Source organism: Talpa occidentalis, unplaced genomic scaffold, assembly GCF_014898055.3.
Source record: "Talpa occidentalis isolate TD23 unplaced genomic scaffold, MPIMG_talOcc4v2.1 talOcc4.4, whole genome shotgun sequence".
NCBI classification, from domain to species: Eukaryota; Metazoa; Chordata; class Mammalia; order Eulipotyphla; family Talpidae; genus Talpa; species Talpa occidentalis.
This window is the reverse complement of record NW_023604295.1, coordinates 19,681,251-19,702,321: the sequence shown is the minus strand read 5'-3', so window position 1 is coordinate 19,702,321 and position 21,071 is coordinate 19,681,251. Positions and strand designations below refer to the sequence as shown.

Genomic DNA, 21,071 nt, shown 5'->3' with positions numbered 1-21,071 from the left:
CCCATGAAGACAGTTCAGAAACTGATTTTAAACATTAAAAATATGAAAAGTCATTTAAATTTGGATCAAACCAGGTTAAGAAGTAAATGAAAGCTTTCTAGATTAATTATTTCCAAAATAGAAGAAATGAAGCAATTTTCAAAATAATTCCTTTAGCAGCTACTTATGTCTTTTCTTCTTCCCATCCCTGAAGAAAGAAGTTAGGCTCTTTTTGCCCCTCATTTAGATTCTAACAGGTAGAGTGACCTACTCTAGATCATTAAACTAGTGCCTTAGTGCTGGAACCAACATACATAGTTATATGCCAAAACAATGTCATATGACCATTTGCCAAATAACATAAGGTAAATCAAAAGAAAGGTTTCTTCCAGCTCTCATTATGAAAATATCCTCCTTCCAAAAAAAAAAGCATACCATTAATTACGTCAACTTCAAAATCTAGACAAAAGAGTTCAGTCTCTTCCTTAAAACTGTTTTTCTAAGGTAATTCACTGAGAAACGGTATGATTTTCCTTATTATAGGAATCATTGCTCTACCAGTTGAAAGCAAATAAATAAAAATGTGTTTTTCACGACTGCTTCTTAAAGTCTTTCCTTGTAACTTGTAACAGTCCATAGATGTCTGCGGTCACTATGTTGTAGATTTGGGTTTTCAAGGTCGAGAGACTGTGCACTTAAATATAATTAAACGAGTGTATCAGAGGAGTCTGTACTCTGTGCCATCCATATTACCATGAGTCAAGAAAGGTACACATTGCCTTTGGATGTAGTCTTCCTTTTGTATCAAAAATGGAATGCAATAAAATGAAGAAATTCCCTTTGATTTCACACAGATCAAGTACCAAATATGTCATGTAATAACTGAAAAAATGAGCAAAGTTATTTAGGTTCTCTAAGTTCCCCAAATCTGAACGTAGGGAAAAATAATTACCACTTGGCATTAAATGCAAATGAATACAAAGAGGTCTGCACAATGCTGGGTTCAAAATAAGCAGGCAGCAACACAGCCTTACTTTGATGATAATGATGATGATGTCAGTGCTGAAACCTACACTAACAGGAGTATCTAAAGTAAGACTTAAAGAAAAATGCTTAGAAATATATTTCTTTCTTCCAGATCCTATCGTTTCATGTATTTTTAGATTATTTATTCTTTGGCAGTTTGTCACGTCTGAGCAGAACTCTTTAAGTTGTATAAAGTGCTCCTGCATCCATCGGTGGTAAGGAAGAGGGACTTTAGAGCAATCTGGCATCAAAAATACTTTCAAGCTATCTCTTTAAAGATGTTTTATTTTTTCTCTGCAATGTAATCAAAGCTAGCTAGTAGCAATTTCTTAAGGTAAATTGTTGAATTTGCCTTCCTCTGTCTTTGTGTACAGAAAAAGTACTTTACAGAGAAACACCAGTCTTTTCCACTTAGTAGTTCTGAAGCTGGTCAGCTCTAAATCACTGTGTTTCCCTCCACTTTGAGAAAGTGGGTAATTAACTGGGTAGTTGATAACTTCATGTATTAGTTTTCTACTGCTGTTCTAATGAACCCCACAAACTTAGTGGCTCAATATAAAGCAAACTTATTTTCTTACAATTGTGAAGATCAGAAGCCCAAATTGAGCTTTACCGGGCTGAAGTCAGTTTGTGCAGAGTTGGTTCCTTTTGAAGGTTCTGAGGGGTAATCATTTTTCTTGCCCTTTTCCAGCTTCCAGTGACCACCTTCCCTGATTTGAGGCCCCTTCTTTCATCCTCAAAGCACATCACTCCAGTATCTACTTCTATTATGACATCTCCTTCTGTTACCCCTCCTTTTATGAGGAAACTTGTCATTATAGCATTGGGTAATCCAGAATAATCTCTTCACCTCAATATCTGTAATCTAGTCACATCTGAAAATTCCCTTTTGTCATATGGAGTAACATATTTCCAGGATCTGTGCCTAGGATGTGGGCTCAGGAGGTATTAGTCAGTCTGTCTCATGGCTGTTGCGCCATCATTGCAGCATGAGATTATATAGCTTTGTTCTCCAGCAGAAACAAAAACTAAAACTACTGTTGGTATTAAAGACACTTGCTTAGAAAAACTCACCTATTAAGAGCTTGAAGTATAGAAACAGAACATAATAAGATCCTTATATTTATGTGGCATAAACATTTTCACATCTGTGCATTCTCACACTTTTATTGACCTTACTCCTCATCTACTGAAGTTTAAGGGAAGTTTTTGGGTACATCACTTTCCTATTTAATAGAAATAAAAGTATCAGATACCTGCAAATGTTGACTATTTTCCTATGATTAATTTTAAAATGTTTTTGGTAGTGTCAGCTTTATTATATATTTTACATTGATATTAATTTATAGATTGTGGAAATATGCTGACATAAAATCTTAAAATAATAACAAAAATTATAATTTTCTATGACAAGGCTTAAAGTAAAAGTATGCTTTAATTTACTTACACATATTTCATACAAAAGGAAGTTTAAGTTTGAAGGTTTTTTTCATCAACTAAAACCTATACCACTGAAAGTAAAAAATACTCTGATGTCATAGTTACAAATATACAATTAAATTTATCAGGTAATTATTGGTAATTATTGTTTGATATTATTTTCAGGTAATTATTGTTTGAAACAATTAACTTGTAGAAAACTTAACTATTGAAAAGTATCAGACGTGTTCTGTTAAATCAAGCTAGTTACCGCAACTGAATCACCCATATCAAATGTCCTTGCATGACAGATTCCCTCTTTATAAATATTACTTAGTTAATGCTTTAGTCTACAGATGAATCAAACTAGCAATCATGGCTTAAGATTCCCCAACTATCTTTTTCAGCAGAATTTCAATAACTGGTTTTAGGTAAAATTTCTTTGCATACTCTAAAATTAAATGTTATCAAGTTTTGGTGCTGAATTTATAATCCTTGCTTTTTAAAATTTCAGAATCAAAGCCATGTTGGTAGCAAACATTCTCTCATTAGCTGGAGCTCTCTTGATGGGTTTTTCGAAATTGGGGCCATCTCACATACTTATAATTTCAGGAAGAGCCATATCAGGACTCTACTGTGGTAAGTCTCTCTCTCTCTCTCTCTCTCTCTCCTCCCCCCACCTCCCCCCCAACACACACACCCTTATCTGAAATTATTCCAAAGTCAGATCTAGTAACATACAAGGAATTTTCTGGCGTCATGGAAGGACAAAGCAATAACATAAAGCTGAAATCCAGAGTCATGGAGGTTTGAAAGCAGTTAAGTGTGAGTTATGAAGATGTCTTCTTACCCATGTCAATGAGATCATTTCTAATCCCATGATCGTAGATAATCTAACTCTCAGTTTCCTGATCTATCACACAAACAGGGTATCATCTACCATGTAGGACTCTTGTGAGAATGTAATGTGTTCAACATAGATTATCACTAGAGTTAACTGCCAAGGACTGCTAGCTGTTGTTATCACTCCCATCATGCAGGAGACAGTGAAGACTGCTATACCAAGAACCATTATTGCTTATTTGACATCTTCTGTTTCTGTCTCTCCTATCTAGAAAGACCCTAACAGTGGGCCATCTCTAAGTCCATATTCCATACACTGTGTGACTGGGTGAAGTGTAAAAATGGGACAGGGACAGGGACAGGGAGTCAGACGAAAGCACCTGATGGAGGAGTTTAGAATGCAGAAGTGCTGTTCCTCCCGTGAACATCGCATCTGAATAGCTGGAGCCATGAGTTGTTCAAAACAGTTTTCCCAACTTTTAGAAGCAAATCAAACTTTCAAAAGCTTCAAACTTTCAGAAACAAATTTAATCCGCAGAGGTCTGAACAAAAGGAGGAACACTCAATGTCTGAAATGGCCAATTAGCTTCTCAATGCAAGTGAAGCTCTGATTTTAATGATTCTGTGCCAAGGTTACAACACATTGCCTCAAATCATAGCCACCTTTCAAGCATTAATATCCACTGGGGGTGAGAGAGGAGGGATGAGGCACAAAATGATGTATAAAATATTTATAACACTTTACCTGTGAAGAAAAAAGACCACGCGTAGTTCTATGTGTATTCAATTAGTAATTTAATTAAATGTCTCTTTTCATTATTTCCAATGTTAACACACAAAAACCTGAAAGTCAGGATAGATTTATCAAGGCTAAGAGTCAACCCACTTATGGAAAAAACTTGTATTCAAAGTAAATCAATTCTGTCACTGTCTCTATCTGGCTTTGGATATATTAATTGAATGTGATCCTCAGATTCCCTTCTATAAAGTGCAAAAGAGATCCAAATTATGGATTTTTCTATTTTTAAAAAATATAGTATAAAAAAATTACAAAATATTTTTGGCAAAATTGAAAAAAAATTCTATAAACATTTTTAGAGCAACTTATCATTAACCTAGCCAAGCAATTTGTACTGTCCAAACATCCTTTAAATTTTCTGAGCATTAAAATTGCTAAATATTATACGAAACCTAAATTGATTTCAGATTCTTGTAACTCTAGACCGATACGCTTATCTGCAGTGTTTTGTCTTGAGGTATAATATTATGTTATTACACAAAGATAGTACAGCCTGGAATAGGGCCTAACACATGGATTTTTTTTTTCATTTAAGACCAACAGACCATATGTTAAAGTCATTTATAAATTCAGCAGATAAATGCTGTATTAATTTAGATGCATAAATTCATCAGACATTAAGAACAATTTGAAGCACACACATATATACATACTCCTATACATATATACTCATATGTATATACATACATATATAAACTCATATGTGCGTATACAACATATATATATTCATGTATATATACTATATATATATACACACGTGTGTGTGTGTATATGTGTGTGTGTATATATATATATACACACACACACACACATATATACTCACCCCAAAAGAGTTTCCAAAAACTTCTTTTACTAAAAGGCCACCATTCCACATGATGGCAAGCAGTCTCTATTAGAGGAAGTTTCTGATAAACTTATTTTTAAATTCTTAAGAAAATGCCAAATAATGCATTCAACCTTATTTATTGATAGTCTCTGACGTTTTTATGCACTCAGGAAGTGGCTGAATATTCCACCAATTCCAGAGTGACTAACTCCATCTGCATTTAAGAAAGTTATAGAAGGCAGAATGGTCTTGTGCATTTCAAATTCATTGTATTCCTTTAAATACCAAAAGTCTTTCTTCAAATAAAATCTTTTTGAAACCCATCAACAGAAAGAATAAAGAAGTTGAGTTGCTCTGGTTGGAATAACTGGAACAAGAATGACTTGTGACTTCTTCACCTCCCTCCAAACTCTCCCTGCCACACCCCTGTCTGGAGAACCACCACATTGTGGAAACTCCTATCGGGATTCTCATACTAATACTCTATTGCATTGTGAACTTGCTGTGTCTCACCTCTATCAAGAATATTATTAAAGTATTCTTAGATCTATTTTCTAAAGAAACCTAAGGCATTATGATATAAATTCAATATTAATTTTTAACCAAGTGAGTCAATACTATGAATAATTGCAAAATCTTAATTGCCCATTTCCTTCTATTCATATATCCAACTAAAGCTTCATTTGGGTTCTTATCAACAAATATTCTTTGCTAACCTGAGTCTGTGACTGGGATCAAGGTTTTTCCTTTTAATGCACGCAGGAAGGGACTTACCATCAAGATATTAACTGTGCTTAAATCAAATTATTATCCTTGTAATAGGACCAGTTGCAATTCAACATGTGTGCTTATGTTTCGTGCAGGGCTAATTTCAGGCTTGGTGCCAATGTACATTGGTGAGATTGCTCCGACCACACTCAGGGGTGCGCTGGGCGCTCTTCACCAGCTGGCCATTGTCACAGGCATTCTTATTAGTCAGGTAAAAAAAACCCTCTCTCATCCCCTACTTCACCCTTCCTCTATTTTACCCAGCTTCTTCTCTGTTCACCTGTAGCCTGTAGACCAACATAAAGGAGGAAAAAAAAAGCAGTTCTACAAGTGACAGTGGAGCTGGCGTAGAGACACAGGCTTCTTAGCTCAAACCCATTACTCCTGCATGCCAGTCTTTCCCCCTCAGAGTAATGGTGAGGTTGGTACTGGAGGGGACATGAGAAGACAGATCTTACTTCTAGAGCTATTCTAGAATTAAATGATCCCATTTAGATTTCAAACAGTAGGAAACTTCAATTTGTTTGGTTATCTGGGTTTCCATTATTTTGAGCATCTTACCTGAAATTTAATACGTAAATGATAGAATTTACGTAAATGATAGAACAAGAATTTAATACGTAAATGATAGAATTTACGTAAATGATAGAACAAGAATTCTTGTTCAGTGGGGTTTCCCAGAGCCCTGTAGGGTAGGTAAAAGTATCAGGCTTTTCTGCCCTCCCACCATTAGGACAGATGACGAAACACTGCAGTCCTGAATGCATGCCTGATGGCGGGCACCTGAAGTAGGGTGTGGGCATGCGTAGGTGGGTACACCTGGGCTAAGAGACTGGTTGATAAGGGTGGCGCAGCAGAGTGCAGTGTGGTGGTGCAGTGTTGAGGGTGGAGGAGTGGAGAGTACGGCGACTACAAAAAACAGCGAAGAGCATGTGGCTGCTACAACCGTTAATAAACCTACCTGGAATGGGTTGGTTGCGTTACAAGCCCCAAATATGACTATCTAGAGGGTAAATTCAATAAAAAGTACAAAGCTGATATCAGCAGAGTAATTATTCTATGTAACTCCATTTTATTTAAGCTAAATAAATTTTTAAATTTTATTAAATTGTATTTAGTTTAAAAATAAAAAATTTTTAACAAAGGTCTAAGGCTATGAATGATTTTGGTGTCCCTTAGATATAAAAAGTTGTCTTAAAAATTTGGTTGAGGGCCTCCCTGGTGGCGCAGTGGTTGAGCGCTGGGTTGCGAAGCTGCCCGCGGCCTCTGCAGCGCCGGTTCGATCCCCGGCTGCTCCCCGGCCACCGGAGGAAGGTCCCACATGGCGCGCAGACCTCTCCTGCCGCCCGCTGCTCCCCTCAGCAGTGTGCTTCGGTCCTTCTGCCTGCTCTGCCTCCCGCTCTGGCTCTGGTGAATTCTCTCGCCCTCCCGTGCTTCTGACTGTACCCAATGCATGTATAAACAAAACAAACAAACAAATAAATAAATAAATAAATAAAAATTTGGTTGATTCCCATCCTAAATGTCCCATTGGACTTAATGAAAACAAACATAGGTGAATTCTTTGTAAAATAAATGGTCTCTAATTTAGCGAAGGTGAGACACACTAGTAATAGTTTCCATTTTCTACATATACTTGCGTAAAGTTGTCAGTGATTACTATTAAAGAGTCAATGTGCCTTTTATTTTTTAAAGATTTATTTTTATTTATTTATGCATACAAGAACTGGGGTGTAGGCCAGAGGTGAGGGGGTGAGATGATTCCCAGAGATAGAGTGGGGAGCAGAACAAGTGGATCTACGGAAATACACTGTTGAGGGGAGCAGCGTGTGAGACAGGAGAGGTCTGCTGCACCATGTTGGTTGGCTCCCTGGCCAGGGATCAAACTCATGCCACAGTGGCTGGTGATAGTTTGACAGCTCTGAGACTTTGACCCCTGTGCCATCAGGAAGCCCCCCAATGTGTCTTTTTAGCTCATTGTTGCAGAAGGCAGACCCAAAGTGCCAGGCAGATGATGTATTTCCTTCCTGCCTTTTCAGATTGTTGGCCTGGAGTTTATCCTGGGCAGTCAGGAACACTGGCACATCCTGCTGGGTCTGTCTGCTGTGCCAGCTGTGCTCCAGTCTCTGCTGCTTTTCTTCTGTCCAGAAAGCCCCAGATACCTTTATATTAAGTTGGAGGAAGAAGAGAAAGCTAAGAAAAGTAAGTCTGAGGGTGGTTTTTCCTTCTTCCTATTGCTTTGGAATTACCAGTTCCTAAGAAACAATGTGCAGGAATGGTGGCTTGTGACATTGGCACCAGTGCTTTCCAAATGGAGTCAGTGATTATATGTAAGAAGAATGTGCAAGATCTCTTTAAATGTGATTTGTATGTGCCATTTGGCACCCTTAAGACTTACTTGAGCACAAAGCAAACCACATACAGAGTACTGGATCCCACCAGAAGTCTCTAACAGACATTTCCCACATTATGCTTCTATGAAAATGAAGATCATTGCGGTCTTTGTCAGGAGATGAAGCCAGATACTCTATCTTTTATTAAATGAAAACTAGATTCAATTAAACAACAAAATATTCCCAATCGCATTGCTATTATATCTGTAGCTCTTTCATTAAATAATTTTAAAAATTATTTTGTTTTAACCTGAGTTGTGTCAACCTGATCACATTGGGAAACAGGCTTGAAAAGACTAAGAGGAGGTGCTGATATCTCCAAAGACATCACTGAGATGAGAAAAGAACGAGATGAAGCAGCAAGGGAACAGAAAGTCTCTATCCTTCAGCTCTTCACCAATTCCAGTTTCCGGCAGCCTATTCTAGTGGCACTGATGCTGCACATGGCTCAGCAATTTTCTGGAATCAATGCGGTAAGTTTAAGAGCACCCCCCAACTCTTAAAACCAAAGAGAATTAAGATAGAGTCACAAAGGGGTGTAAATATACACAGCTAAAAGACATTTTAAAATATTGACATAACATATCTTATACAACAAATGTATATTGAACGAAGATTAGTTTTGTTTTGCTCCATTTTCTAAAATTAGATTATGATCTTTTAAAAATCATCATTCAATGATATTGTGTGTACTGGATTAATATGAAGGTAAAAAGGTAAAAGGCAGTAAATAAACGAGGGGAAAGGAAAACAATCATACCAAAGAAACATTACAGTGGGGTTTACAGAGTGAAGTATCAAATTTAGGGTTTCTGACAGCACAGGCAAATGGAACCCATGGTTCCCTCTGTCTAATTAATGAAATGTATGAGTTAGATTGTGCAAAGAGCTTCTTGCCTTCCAAGAAGCTTTCACTCCATTTGGGGAGACAGAACACAAAGTGAACAGAGTGAACTGATATCTTGTTGGTGAATGAGGGCAGTAGATAGGATATAATCGGAAAACATACTGAGTACTAAGTGATCTAGTGTTTAGATTTTGAATTGAAAGCCTCACATCATACAGAATAAAACTGTTTTACTGGCAATAAGATACCAGAAGAAGAAAAAAAATCAGCATTTGTTAAGAAACTACAGAGCCACATATCCCCTCTCATTGCTGCTATGCTTTCTCTATAGTGAGCCAATCCCAGATCCATAAGGGTAATTTGGGAGATGAGAGAGGGATGCACAGAGATGTGGGGGAGACAAAGAAAGTAATTCCCATCAGTTGAAGAAAAAGGAGAACTGACTCTCATATCACAACCTGATTACTGCTCCAATGTCCTCTCCATCCTCTTTTAAGGGGGCTTTGGTGTTCATTTTTATCTACTTTTATCAACTCTGACTATTGGGTTCAGAGACCAAATTTGTATCCTCTCTCTCTGCTCTGCCTGTATATCCATTGGCAATACTTAATCCCTCTGAACCTCCCTGCTTTAGCTTCCATCCCAGTACCGGGTTGGAGACATCTTGGAAATGTTGGGCAGCCTAACAGTGATGCAGGGGTCTGTACGCATGACAGCCTCTCCTCAGTCAACACAGTCTGCGCAGTCCTCCCGCATCAGCCCTGTTTGCAAGGAGAGACCAACAAAGGGACATGTTAGGTGGGAAAGGACTGACATAGGTATATAGAATAACAGATTGATGTAGTAGACTGTTGTTAAATCCCAAGACATACCTAAATAACAGGCTATTAGCGAAGTGGTTACCCAGATTTTTCTATATCTTCTGAAATTCGTGGAAAATTTTAGATTAAATGCAATAGTAACCAGAACTCTTATACTCACTAGTGAGAGTATAAATTGACCCAAATTATTTGGCAAACTGCTTGGTAGTGTCTATCAATGCTGAGCATATACATACACAGTGGTCCAGTAGTTATATTTCTGGGTATAAATGTGGAACATTTCACCAAAATGATTATGCTAGGGTGGTCATAGCAGCACTTTTCATAATTGAATTGAGAGTTTCTGAATGATTCAGAAACTAGAACTTAATTAAGTCAGAAACCATGTGGGCTATAACAGAAAATCTAAAGAAAAACAACATAAATTTCCAAATGAAGCAAACAGATGATTTCTGTAACTTCATAACCTCAAAAGGGTAAACTTTTTCTCATTGATGAACTCCCTGAAGTCATACTAATTTTATATTCACTGTTTTTCTCTATTCACTATTATTCAGTTATTGCAGTTTTAATGTTTTTAGGCAAAGCACATGGCATAGCTCCAGTCATACTTCAGAAGTAGTCATTTCCTTCTCACTGGGTCTCTTAAATCCTGGCTCCCTGCTCCCTCCCTGAGCAGTAGGGTTTAGTGTCATTTCTGGGCTTAAGAAAAAGTAGGCAATGCCCTGAGTTCACTCATTGCCCGGCTAAGTCCTAACTTTGTTTTGCAACCCCTCCCACCATCCCACTTAGATCCAGTCCTAAAGGGAGCTGCCCAGTCAGCTACCAGGTCAGCTGAATACTAACGAATGTGGTCAAATACACATGGAGCAGAAAAATGGGCTGGATCAGCAAACCCTAAGACCTAAGAGTTTGCCGCTATTAAAGTGGAAAGCTAAAGCAATGTTTAGCAATGTAGTAAAGACTAATGCAGTAGAATTGTTAGAAAAGTAGAATCATTCTTTGTTTAATTCCCTTAAAATTTAATGTTCTCATGTGAGAACCAAGGATAGGAAAAATGCTTTTAATAACCAAAACCTAATCAGTATAAGGAAAAAATGTGATTTTCGGAATTTAGAATTGCTCATCTACCTGGGTACTGCCACCTTTGTCTTTAAGTATTTCTAGCTTGGCAATAGGAGCAATCGTTTTCTATTTTATTTGTTTTTTAAGTAGTAAGGAGACAACATGCCCTTTTGCCAATAATATAATCTACAGGAGTATTCTATTTCACTTGTGCAAGAAGAAACTAAACACAAAGATTACTGTTCCAGATCCTGCATTCAGCGCTTAAAATAGCAGTTTGCAAAGCGTGTGTCGCTCCACAGCAGATGGCTGGAAGAGCACAGGACATGCTTTTTTATATTAGAAGGGTATATATAAAAATCTGTTAATAGCAACGTGCCGAAAAAGGAAAACCTGCAGCCTACCCTAGGCAGTGTGGTCACTCTGAACTGCACAGCCTGGGTGGGCTCTGGGCCCCACTGTCCACCCCCCCCCCCCCCGAGGTCCAGTGGCTGAAAGATGGGCAGCCTCTCGGCAACGGAAACCACTACAACCTCCGTGAGGACTTCTGGTAGGGGGGGCCAAGGGAAACCTGTGCTATAAAAAGAGTGGAGGAATCAATTTTATTTTCATTCCTCTTCTCTCTTTTTGTCGCTATCACTTGGCATGTAGATAGTATTCCTTGCATGCAAAATTATGGGTAATGTTGCCACTACAAATTCCAATTAAATCCTATTTTTCTAGTCATTTTTAAAAAAAGAACATTTCTGTCATACTGATCAGTGTGATTGATTATACAATCATCAACTGATCAATTTATCACAATCCATTCCTTTAGAAAAGTTGTCATATCCTATCCCAGAAACTGTTAACACCATTCAAATAAAAAGCAAAGAAAATCATTCTAAATGGCAGCTACCAAAATTCTCATTGATAGTAGAATGGGTAACTAAATTGTGGCATATTAATCCAATAAAATAGTATAAAGCAATGATAATAAACAGCCACCAAAAACACACAATATGAGTAAGACTCACAAAGTTAATGTTGAAATTGGATACAAGAACATACATACACTGTGGTCCCATGTGTATCAAGTCTAAGGCTAGTTAGAATTCATCTACAATGAACGTAGACGTTGGAAGAATTTCATTGGGAAAATAGGGGGATTTTGAGGATTCTTCAGGGAGCAGGAAATGATTTACCTCTGGGTCTGAATGCTGGTTACTCAGGTGTGTAGTTTGTAAAAAGTAACTGAGTAGTGTACTGATACTACCTGTACTTTTTTATATTTTATACTGTAACAAAAATTTTTTATAATCGTCAAATACAGAAGATGCACAAGCAGAACTTTCAGCTAGATGTAAGGAGGACTTTTAAGCAATCAGAAACTTTAAACATTAAAGGAAAATGTGGATTCCTCTGCCTCAAAAGGAGAGGGTGAATAAAATCTTCAGGGACTTCTAGCGACGATGGGTTCATAGAAAAAAATAAACTAAAAATAAACAAGATAAAATATTTATTGTGTTAAATTCATCACTGCTGGAGTTCTTGATTTAAATTAACCTGATTGCTTTGCAGATTTTCTACTATTCAACCAGCATTTTTCAGACTGCTGGAATCAGTCAACCTGTTTATGCAACCATTGGAGTTGGTGTTGTCAACACACTTTTCACTGTTCTCTCTGTAAGTAAATACCCTAAATAAATATTTAGTTTTCCTTCAGTTCAGAAATATGGGTTTAAAAAATAGGAAAAAAAACTTGTAATCTAAAACCAATGACATATTGGCCATGTGCACTGCAGATATGGACCCAAGTGGATCTGTGAAGTGGGCCAACTGGGCACACCCAGAGATACTGTGGTATCAGTTCCACACCTCTGAATAAAGCAAATATTTCAATAAAGCTAGTTATACAAATTTTGGTTTTCCAGTGCATATAGAAGTTATGCTTCCCCTATAGTGTATTCTACTAATTGTGTAATGGCATTATGTCTAAAAAAGAATGCACATGCCTTACTTTTAAAATATTGTGCTGTTAAATAATGCTAACATCACCTGAGCCCTCAGCAAGTTGTCATCTCTTTGCTGGTGGAGGCTGTTGCTTCCATGTTGAAAGCTGCTGACTTGAGTAGGATAGTGGTTGCTAAAGGTTGGGGTGATTGGGGCCTTCCTGGTGGTGCAGGGGTTAAAGACAGCTCTAATAAGCTATTGCCAGCCACTGCAGCACAAGTTCAATCCCCCGCCACCCAGGGACCTAAACCACATGGTGCAGCAGACCTCTCCTGTCTCACCTGCTGTTCCCCTCAGCAGTGTATTTCAGTAGATCTACCTGTTCTGCTCCCCACTCTCTCTGGTGAATCATCTCACACCCCCGCAACTCTGGCCTATACCCCAGTTCTTGTATGCATAAATAAATAAATCTTTAAAAAATAATAAAATAAAAGTTGGGGTGATTGTGATAATTTCTTAAAATAAAATAAGACAATGAAGCCTACTTCATTAACTGACTCTTCCTTTCATGAAGTGTTCTCTGTAGCATGTAAAACTGATAACATTTTAACAGCAGTAAAACTTCTGAGAGTTTGAAATTTCTTTCAAAATTGGAATCAATCCTCTCAAATCTTACTGTTATCAACTAAGTTGACAGAATGTTCTAAAGCTATTGTTGTCACTTTTACAGTACTCAGAGCATCTTCATCAGGAGTAGATTCCATTTCAAGAAACCACTTTCTTTGCTTATATATAAGTAACAAGTTCTCATCCATTAAAATTTTAAAATGAGAATGCAGGAATACAGTTACATCTTCATGTTCTATTTCTGGTTCTCTTGTTATTTCTACCATATCTGCAGCTACTTCCTCCACCAAACCTCTCAGAGTCATCCAGAGGGGTGGAATCAACTTCTTCTACACCCCTGTTAATGTTGCTATTTTGACCACTTCCCATAAATCACAAATTTCCCTATTGGCATCTAGAATGGTGGATCCTTTTCAGATTCCGAGTTCAATTTGCTAAGATCCATGGCAGGTATAGCCTCACTAACTGTATTTCTTAAATAATAATTATTAAATAATAACACTTTAAGGTCAAGATCACGTCTTGCTCCTTGGGTAACAGAACAGATGTTGTATTAACAGGCACAAAAACCACATGAGTCTTGACATTCCCACCAGAGTTCTTAAGTGGCCAGGTGCATGATCAATGAGTGGTCATATTTTGAAATAACCCCCCCTTTTTTTTTTCTGAGCAGTAGGTCTCAACAGTGGACTTAAGATATTCAGTTAGTCATGTTGTAAACAGATTTACTTCCATCAGTCTTTGTTCTTCCAGGCATACAGCACAAGCAAAGTAAATTTAGCATAATACTTTAGGGTCCAAGGATTTTTGAAGTAAGTGTTGACTTCAACTGAATGTTACCAGCTGTACTAACCCCTAGTATGAGATTCAGCCTATCTTTTGAAGCTCTGAAGCCTGACATTGGTTTTTTTTCCGTCTAGCTATGGAAGTACTGGGTGGCATCTTCTTCCAGAGGAAAGCTGTTTCATCAGTGAAAAATCCATAGTTCAGTGTAGTCATCTTCACCAAGATCTTAGCTAGATCTTCTGGGTCATGTGCTGCATCATCTACATGAGTATTTGCTGCTTGCTCTTGCATTTTTATCTTATAGAGACAGCTTCCTCCCTTGAACCTGATGAACCAAACTTTACTCTGTAGCTTCCTTGCCCCTTTCAGCTTTCATAGAATTGAAGAAAGTTAGGGCCTTCCTCTGGGTTAGGCTTGATCTATCCATACCACCAAAACTGTCTCGAGATTAGCAATAAGGCTATTTCATTTTCTTATCATTTGTGTGTTCATGTGCTGGCACTTTTAATTTCCTTCTAGAACTTTCACTTTGCATTTACAACTCGGTTAACTGTTTGGCCCCAGATGTTTAGTTTTCAGCCTCTCTCAGCTTTTGACATGCTTTCCTCACTAAGCTTAATCACTTTTAGTTTTTGATGTAAAGTGAGACTTGTGCAACACTTCCTTTCATTTGCACACTTAAAGGCCCATTGTAAGGTTATTATTGGCCTAATTTCAATTTTGTTGTGTCTCAAGGAATAGAGAGGTCTGAGGAGAGGGAGACAGATCAGGGAACAGTTGATGGAGTCAGAACACATACATTTATCAATTAAGTTGTCATCTTATGTGGATGTGGGTCACGGTACCCCAAAACATTTACAATCGTAACATCAAAGATCAGTGATCACAGATCAGTATAATAGATACAATCTTAACAAAGTTTGAAACATTGTGGGAATGACCAAAAGGGGACCGAGGGGCACAAGGGAGACCATACTTTTGGAAAAATGGCATCACTAGACTTGCTCAAGGCAAGATTCCCACAAATGGAAGAATTGTGGAAAAAAAAACACAACAAGGCAAAGCACAATAAAACAAAGCAAGCTTTTATGTGAATAACAAACTACTGTACTGAAATCGGAACAACGGAGCCAGTTCTCCCTATCTGCTGAGATGCCATTTTATCATTCATTTGTGAAATAGCTCATTTGAGGGCACTGAGGAGCTTTCGTTTCTTCTTTGCTCTGTGCTTAGGGCCCTGGAATTAGCCAGCAGTTTGTCATTTCTATCAACATTGGGTCTTCTAACTGGGTTCTCCTTGTCAGTTGAAATTCTTTTTTAATCATAATGTCTTGAGGTAAAAAATTTAAAACAATAAATAAGGTCCTCTCTAATAGTTATCTAAGCCTCCAGTGAAGTTAAACAGTTTAGTTAAGCAACAAATTCCTATGATGTTAGGACACTGGGCAGAGCTTCCAGGAGCTCACCCAGCCATGACTTCTGGAGATGCATGAGTCTTTATGAGACTATGAGAAGATGGACTACAAGTGGTATAGTTGAAATGTTATTCTCATGTTTGAGAAATGTCATTTGTTTTGAAAAGTCAAATGTTAAAAATTTTTGAAATGTTATCTTTTTTCTGAGAAGCAGAAGTGGTCATGCACTCTTACTAAGACCAAACATCAGCTAAAAGGAATCATGTAATGTCTTAACAATAATGTATAAGATAATCTAAGAAAGTAAACAAAGCCCCCACAGCTTCCCAAGTTATGAATTCACTCCAGAATGGGGGTGGTGGGGCTTATTTTTATCTTTGAATGTAGGACATTAAAAAAGCTTGTGCTTTTCAGTTTTGATCACAATGTGACACTCGATATGCTTAGGCAGCTGTTTTTCCTTCTCTGCACATGGACTTTTAACTATTACCTTAGGGTGGTCAATAAATTACAGCCTTGCTACCTAGATCAAAAGGTACGTTTGTCCAGACCACATTAAACAGTGCTGGACCTTGGAAAGAGGAGGGAGAACAGATAACAGGGAACACCAGTGTTAATGCCTGTTCAAGCCAAAAGGCAACACTAAATCTACGAAGATATATTAGTGCTAGCCAAGAAACTATTCACATTCTTTTGTCTTCTGAGATAATATGTTTTACAAATCCTACTGCAACATATTTTCTAATAAAGAAATTATGATTCAAATATTTATATAAGATTTGCTATGAATAGCGAAGATTGGGTATCACAAACTCTAGGAATGCCTAATAAGAAAACTACTGTGGAATTTCATTTTTGTCTTCTCCACCCCACAATATTAGTGGAGGAGCAGGTGATTTGAAAATAGTGTGATTATTTTGCCTATACATTTTAAAATTCAACCTTTTGTTCTGGGAAAGTTTTTGAGCAACTGCGTGACATAATTTAAAAAATCAGCTCCATAATTAACACTTCAAGACTACAGATAACATTTAAAATTTTAAAGTATCTTTGTTTTGAGAAGCTGTTTTAATTTCAAGATATATAAAAGGAATTCGTTCCACTCCCCAAACTTATCCAGTTTCACTCCCCAAAATTAACCAATGTTACCAAATTCCATGTATCTACTCAAATCATGGCATGCACTAAAAAAATGCTAATGTTTCTCCAGCTTGGAAGCAACATCATCTATCTTTTTTCCTGAATGAGTATTTGGGAAGAGAGATACTTTCTTAACTTCGTACAGAATTATGTTCTATATCCTGTATTTTCTACTACACTAATAAGCTGGTAAAAGGGAACTTGTAGTCACTTCAGAAAAAACAAAACACGAGGAAATAAGGAGGGAATTGGGAAGCAGTGTGTGAGAAGCAGTGGCTACCAAATTCCAAGTAGCATCCAGGATTTGAGTGACACACTCTATCCAGGCAAAAACAGGGTTATGGTCAGGCTGACATCACCAACCACTGACCTAGTCTCATCCTTGTCACACTCCTGGTTGAGTGCCCACCCGGCCTCAAGGAGGGCATTTAAATCAATTTTAAAAGCATTTAGTTTTCAGACTTAATTATCTAATTAATAATGATTGTTCAGAAGAAATAGACAAAGAAAAGCCCTTGACCTGAAGAAATGCTTTAAATTTTCTTGGTATTTTGACATAACGTCATCAAGCCAGTTTTCCCAGTCATAGAGTTAAAACATGTAAAAAATTTTTTGAACTTGATAAAGGTTTGTATTTTCACTTCCTTCCCAATGTTAAAATGTGAGCTGTTTGCTTATCACCCCAAAGGGGTTTGAAACTCAGATATGAAATACCTCTGAGATGAGGAGGTTTTTATTGTATGTGAAAAGAAATATGTGTGAGATATTTTCAGAGCCAAAGATCACCATATTAAAGATATTAGACTGCTATTGATTTACTAATAGATTTATGAGCATAGCTAATTTTTTCACTGAAGTGAGAAATTATGATGGGTAGTTTTGTGTGACTCACCAAACTTGGCAGTTGGATCAGGTTCCAAGGATCGAGTCCATCCAACAAACTGTAGTCTTGGCTAATTTGCATTAGTGCAGGAAAAAAAAAACATTAACCAAAATAATCAATAATATATCTACAGAATGAGAATAAGAAAGCACTTTAACCTTTTCCTTTAAAGTCCTATCTTTTCAAATATACAGTTCACTCCTGGTACTAGGTACATTTAGGTACACCAGAAAAATGCAGACCTAACTATTTGGCAAAGTGATCAAATTCCGTATGTTCTCAGGGGAGTGGTCATAAGTAGAATTTATTAGCAATAAGAAAGTTTGATGAGAATAATTGACATCTGTACATTTAACTATCTCAAGTTTCTTCAATGCAAAAGCCCTTGTGCTTAAAACTTAGGATAATTCACAAAAAAGAAATCAGTCTCATTTTTTTTTTCTGCAGAACCTTCATACTTTAAATGCACAGGAAATCTATGGGAGAGACCCAAGTTGCAGAGCTCTAAATATTTTACCCAAGGGAATAATCACAATGGTTCTATCTCAAACAGCCAACTCAAATCCATATGACTAAATAAAACAGGCATTTGTTAATTACCTGTTTACTGAGATCAGCTCTGCCTCATAGGGCAAGTTTCTTCCCTCCTCATACCTCATCTGTAAATGGGAGAATAGAACTGCCTTCTTCCACTTAGAAAATGTAAATAACCTCTTGGGCAGTGAAAATTATTCATGTGTAAAGTCAATATGTTTAACCACTTTTCCAGGTATTCCTTGTGGAGAAGGCAGGGCGCCGCTCTCTGTTTCTGACCGGAATGAGTGGGATGTTTGTCTGTGCCATCTTCATGTCAGTGGGACTTGTGCTACTGGTGAGTTTGGTGCTTGCACTGAGATCTTTGGTTACCATATGATAGCATTTTTGCACTCCAAGTTGAAATGCTCTGTATGTCAAAAACCTTTGAGACTGCATATGAAATGAAGTCAGAAAAACAACATATAATATAAAAGAGAAATGTAAAGGCAAAGGAAACTAGTATTTTGTAACCTCTCCAGCCCACCATCTTTATTACTACTTCTCAGAGGAGGTCATGCATCCTGTCTAATAACTTGGTCTGAATAAGTCTAAGATCACTGGATCCTTTCCATGCCGCTTTCACAGGAAAAGAATGAGTAAGAGTCATATAAAATCCTACTCAGGAGGATTTCCTATTTGGGAGCTCAAAATATTTGTGGTTGACTCAGACTACATTAAACTTATCTCTGGGCTTCCCCGGTAGTGCAGGCGGTTGAATGCAGCGCTGTGAAGCTGTCTGCAGCCTCTGCAGCACCGGTTCAGTTCTCGGCTGGCCGGGGAGAAACCCACATGGCGTGGCAGACCTCTCTTGTCTCGCCCACTGCTCCCCTCAGCAGTGTGTTTCATCAGTCTGTCTGTTCTGTTCTGTCTCTGGTGAATTCTCTCACCCTCCCGCACATCTGGCCTGTACCCCAGTTCTTGTATAAATAAATAAATCTTAAAAAAAAAACACAACTTATCTCTGACTACAATAACTTGTACTTAATTAAACACAAGCCAGTAAGGAGAGAGCTCTGTCTCCTTTGAACTCATAAGAATCTATCTAGATAAAGAAGCAGACAGTGCACCCATTTTGTTTGTTTTTTCCTCAGAATAAATTGACTTGGATGAGTTATGTGAGCATGGCAGCCATCTTCCTCTTTGTCAGTTTTTTTGAAATTGGGCCAGGCCCCATCCCCTGGTTCATGGTGGCAGAGTTTTTCAGTCAAGGACCACGACCCGCTGCTTTAGCAATGGCTGCATTCAGCAACTGGACTTGCAACTTCATTGTTGCTCTGTGTTTCCCCTACATTGCGGTAAGCGGCCTAATGCTGTACAAATTTTTTGAACAGAAGATAAGATCAAACAGTTGCTCATTGGAATTCTGTGTTTGTTCTCCACACAGGACTTCTGTGGACCTTATGTGTTTTTCCTTTTTGCTGGAGTGGTCCTGGGCTTTACTTTGTTTACATTTTTCAAAGTTCCAGAGACCAAAGGAAAGTCCTTTGAGGAAATTGCAGCAGAATTCAGAAAGAAGAGAGGCTCAGTCCCAGCCACAAAAGCTGCAGTAGAAATGAAGTTCCTTGGATCTGCAGAGACTGCATGAAGATGACCTGGGATAAAATGCGTGTGTTTTTAAGTGACAGTTCTTAAAATGTTTTTTATCTGTATCTTCAAGTATTGTTTTATTTTTTATAGAGCTTTTATGGCTCTGATCGGAAATGTCCTCAAATATTACCACAGAAAGTATTTTTTTTTTTTCAGTTTAGAGAATCTATTTTTGATGATAAGACTCGAAACCAGGAAGTCCAGCACGCTTGCCACACTGCAGGGCAAGGATGGTTCTAAGATCCTAGTCCTGCTCTTTAGAAGATTCTCCTGAAAGTGAAGCAGTTTCACTGTATCATAGACTATTGCTTCATTAAGCATGTGACTACAAACCTAAAGATACAACTAATATTTACATATTTGAAGAAGATTAAGTTGAAATATTCTTACCCACACACCTCATATGAAAGGAGATAGTAGTAGAGAGGTCCATGTTAAAATAGATCACTTTTCTACTTCTCCCAGTTTTTCTCTTGTGCATTAGAATTCATATTTTGTTTAAGATTTTACCTTGCATGTATATTCATATGGGGTGGTTTATAAAGAAAAACTTTGATTTTTGGTAGACATCAAAATCTTTTAGGTTCAGGAGAAAATATTTAGTTCCTTTGTTCAATGACCAAATGGTTTTTGAAAAAATAAACACTAAAAAGGTTTTATCTGGCCACAAATAAAATTATATTAACATATATTATAAATTCATGTTAACTCTGAGCTATGTTACAAAATATACTCAAGCAGTAATAAATTAGAGCTTTCTAACTTAGGGAAACTGAAGTAAAGGCTTGCTCTTTTTGTAAAAAGAAATATGAATTACTGCTTCAAAACAAGTTGTAAGAGTAGACTTAGAGGATTTTTGAGAGGTGCTTCTGAAACTTCATGAATGTTCAATTTCAGATGTGATTAAATCCCTATTTAATTTTCCTGGAAAGACTGAGTTCCCTAACATAAAACAATCATCCCCTTTGACATTTCCTTTTCTGTCTTAGTAGGACATGGATTTAAGCTATACTATGGCTATTACTAATACTTATTATGCACTACCTATGGGCTGAGCACTGTTGTAAGTGCTTTACCTATGTGGACAGATTGGAATACCCAGATGATTAAACAGACGTTTGCTTACAGTCAGTTTTACCACTATTAAAATACAAGTCTGAGGGCCTCCCCGGTGGCGCAGTGGTTGAGTGCTGGGTTGCGAAGCTGCCCGCGGCCTCTGCGGCGCCGGTTCGATCCCCGCTGCTCCCCGGCCACCGGAGGAGGGTCCCACATGGTGCGCAGACCTCTCCTGCCGCCCGCTGCTCCCCTCAGCAGTGTACTTCGGTCCTTCTGCCTGCTC

General features: G+C 37.7%; 1 protein-coding gene across 1 annotated transcript in view; it reads left to right on the top strand.

The window, feature by feature from the left end:
- SLC2A2 (solute carrier family 2 member 2) overlaps positions 1 to 19,796 on the top strand; it is a 32,282-nt gene extending 12,486 nt beyond the window's left edge. Inside the window, exons 4-11 of the mRNA XM_037525106.1 lie at positions 2,939 to 3,063; positions 5,756 to 5,871; positions 7,700 to 7,862; positions 8,339 to 8,526; positions 12,347 to 12,451; positions 18,339 to 18,440; positions 19,237 to 19,440; positions 19,530 to 19,796. Of these exons, the coding sequence (XP_037381003.1) occupies positions 2,939 to 3,063; positions 5,756 to 5,871; positions 7,700 to 7,862; positions 8,339 to 8,526; positions 12,347 to 12,451; positions 18,339 to 18,440; positions 19,237 to 19,440; positions 19,530 to 19,730 (1,204 nt within the window). The 3' untranslated portion in view covers positions 19,731 to 19,796. The remainder of the gene's footprint in view (positions 1 to 2,938; positions 3,064 to 5,755; positions 5,872 to 7,699; positions 7,863 to 8,338; positions 8,527 to 12,346; positions 12,452 to 18,338; positions 18,441 to 19,236; positions 19,441 to 19,529) is intronic.
- The last annotated feature ends 1,275 nt before the right edge of the window (positions 19,797 to 21,071 follow it).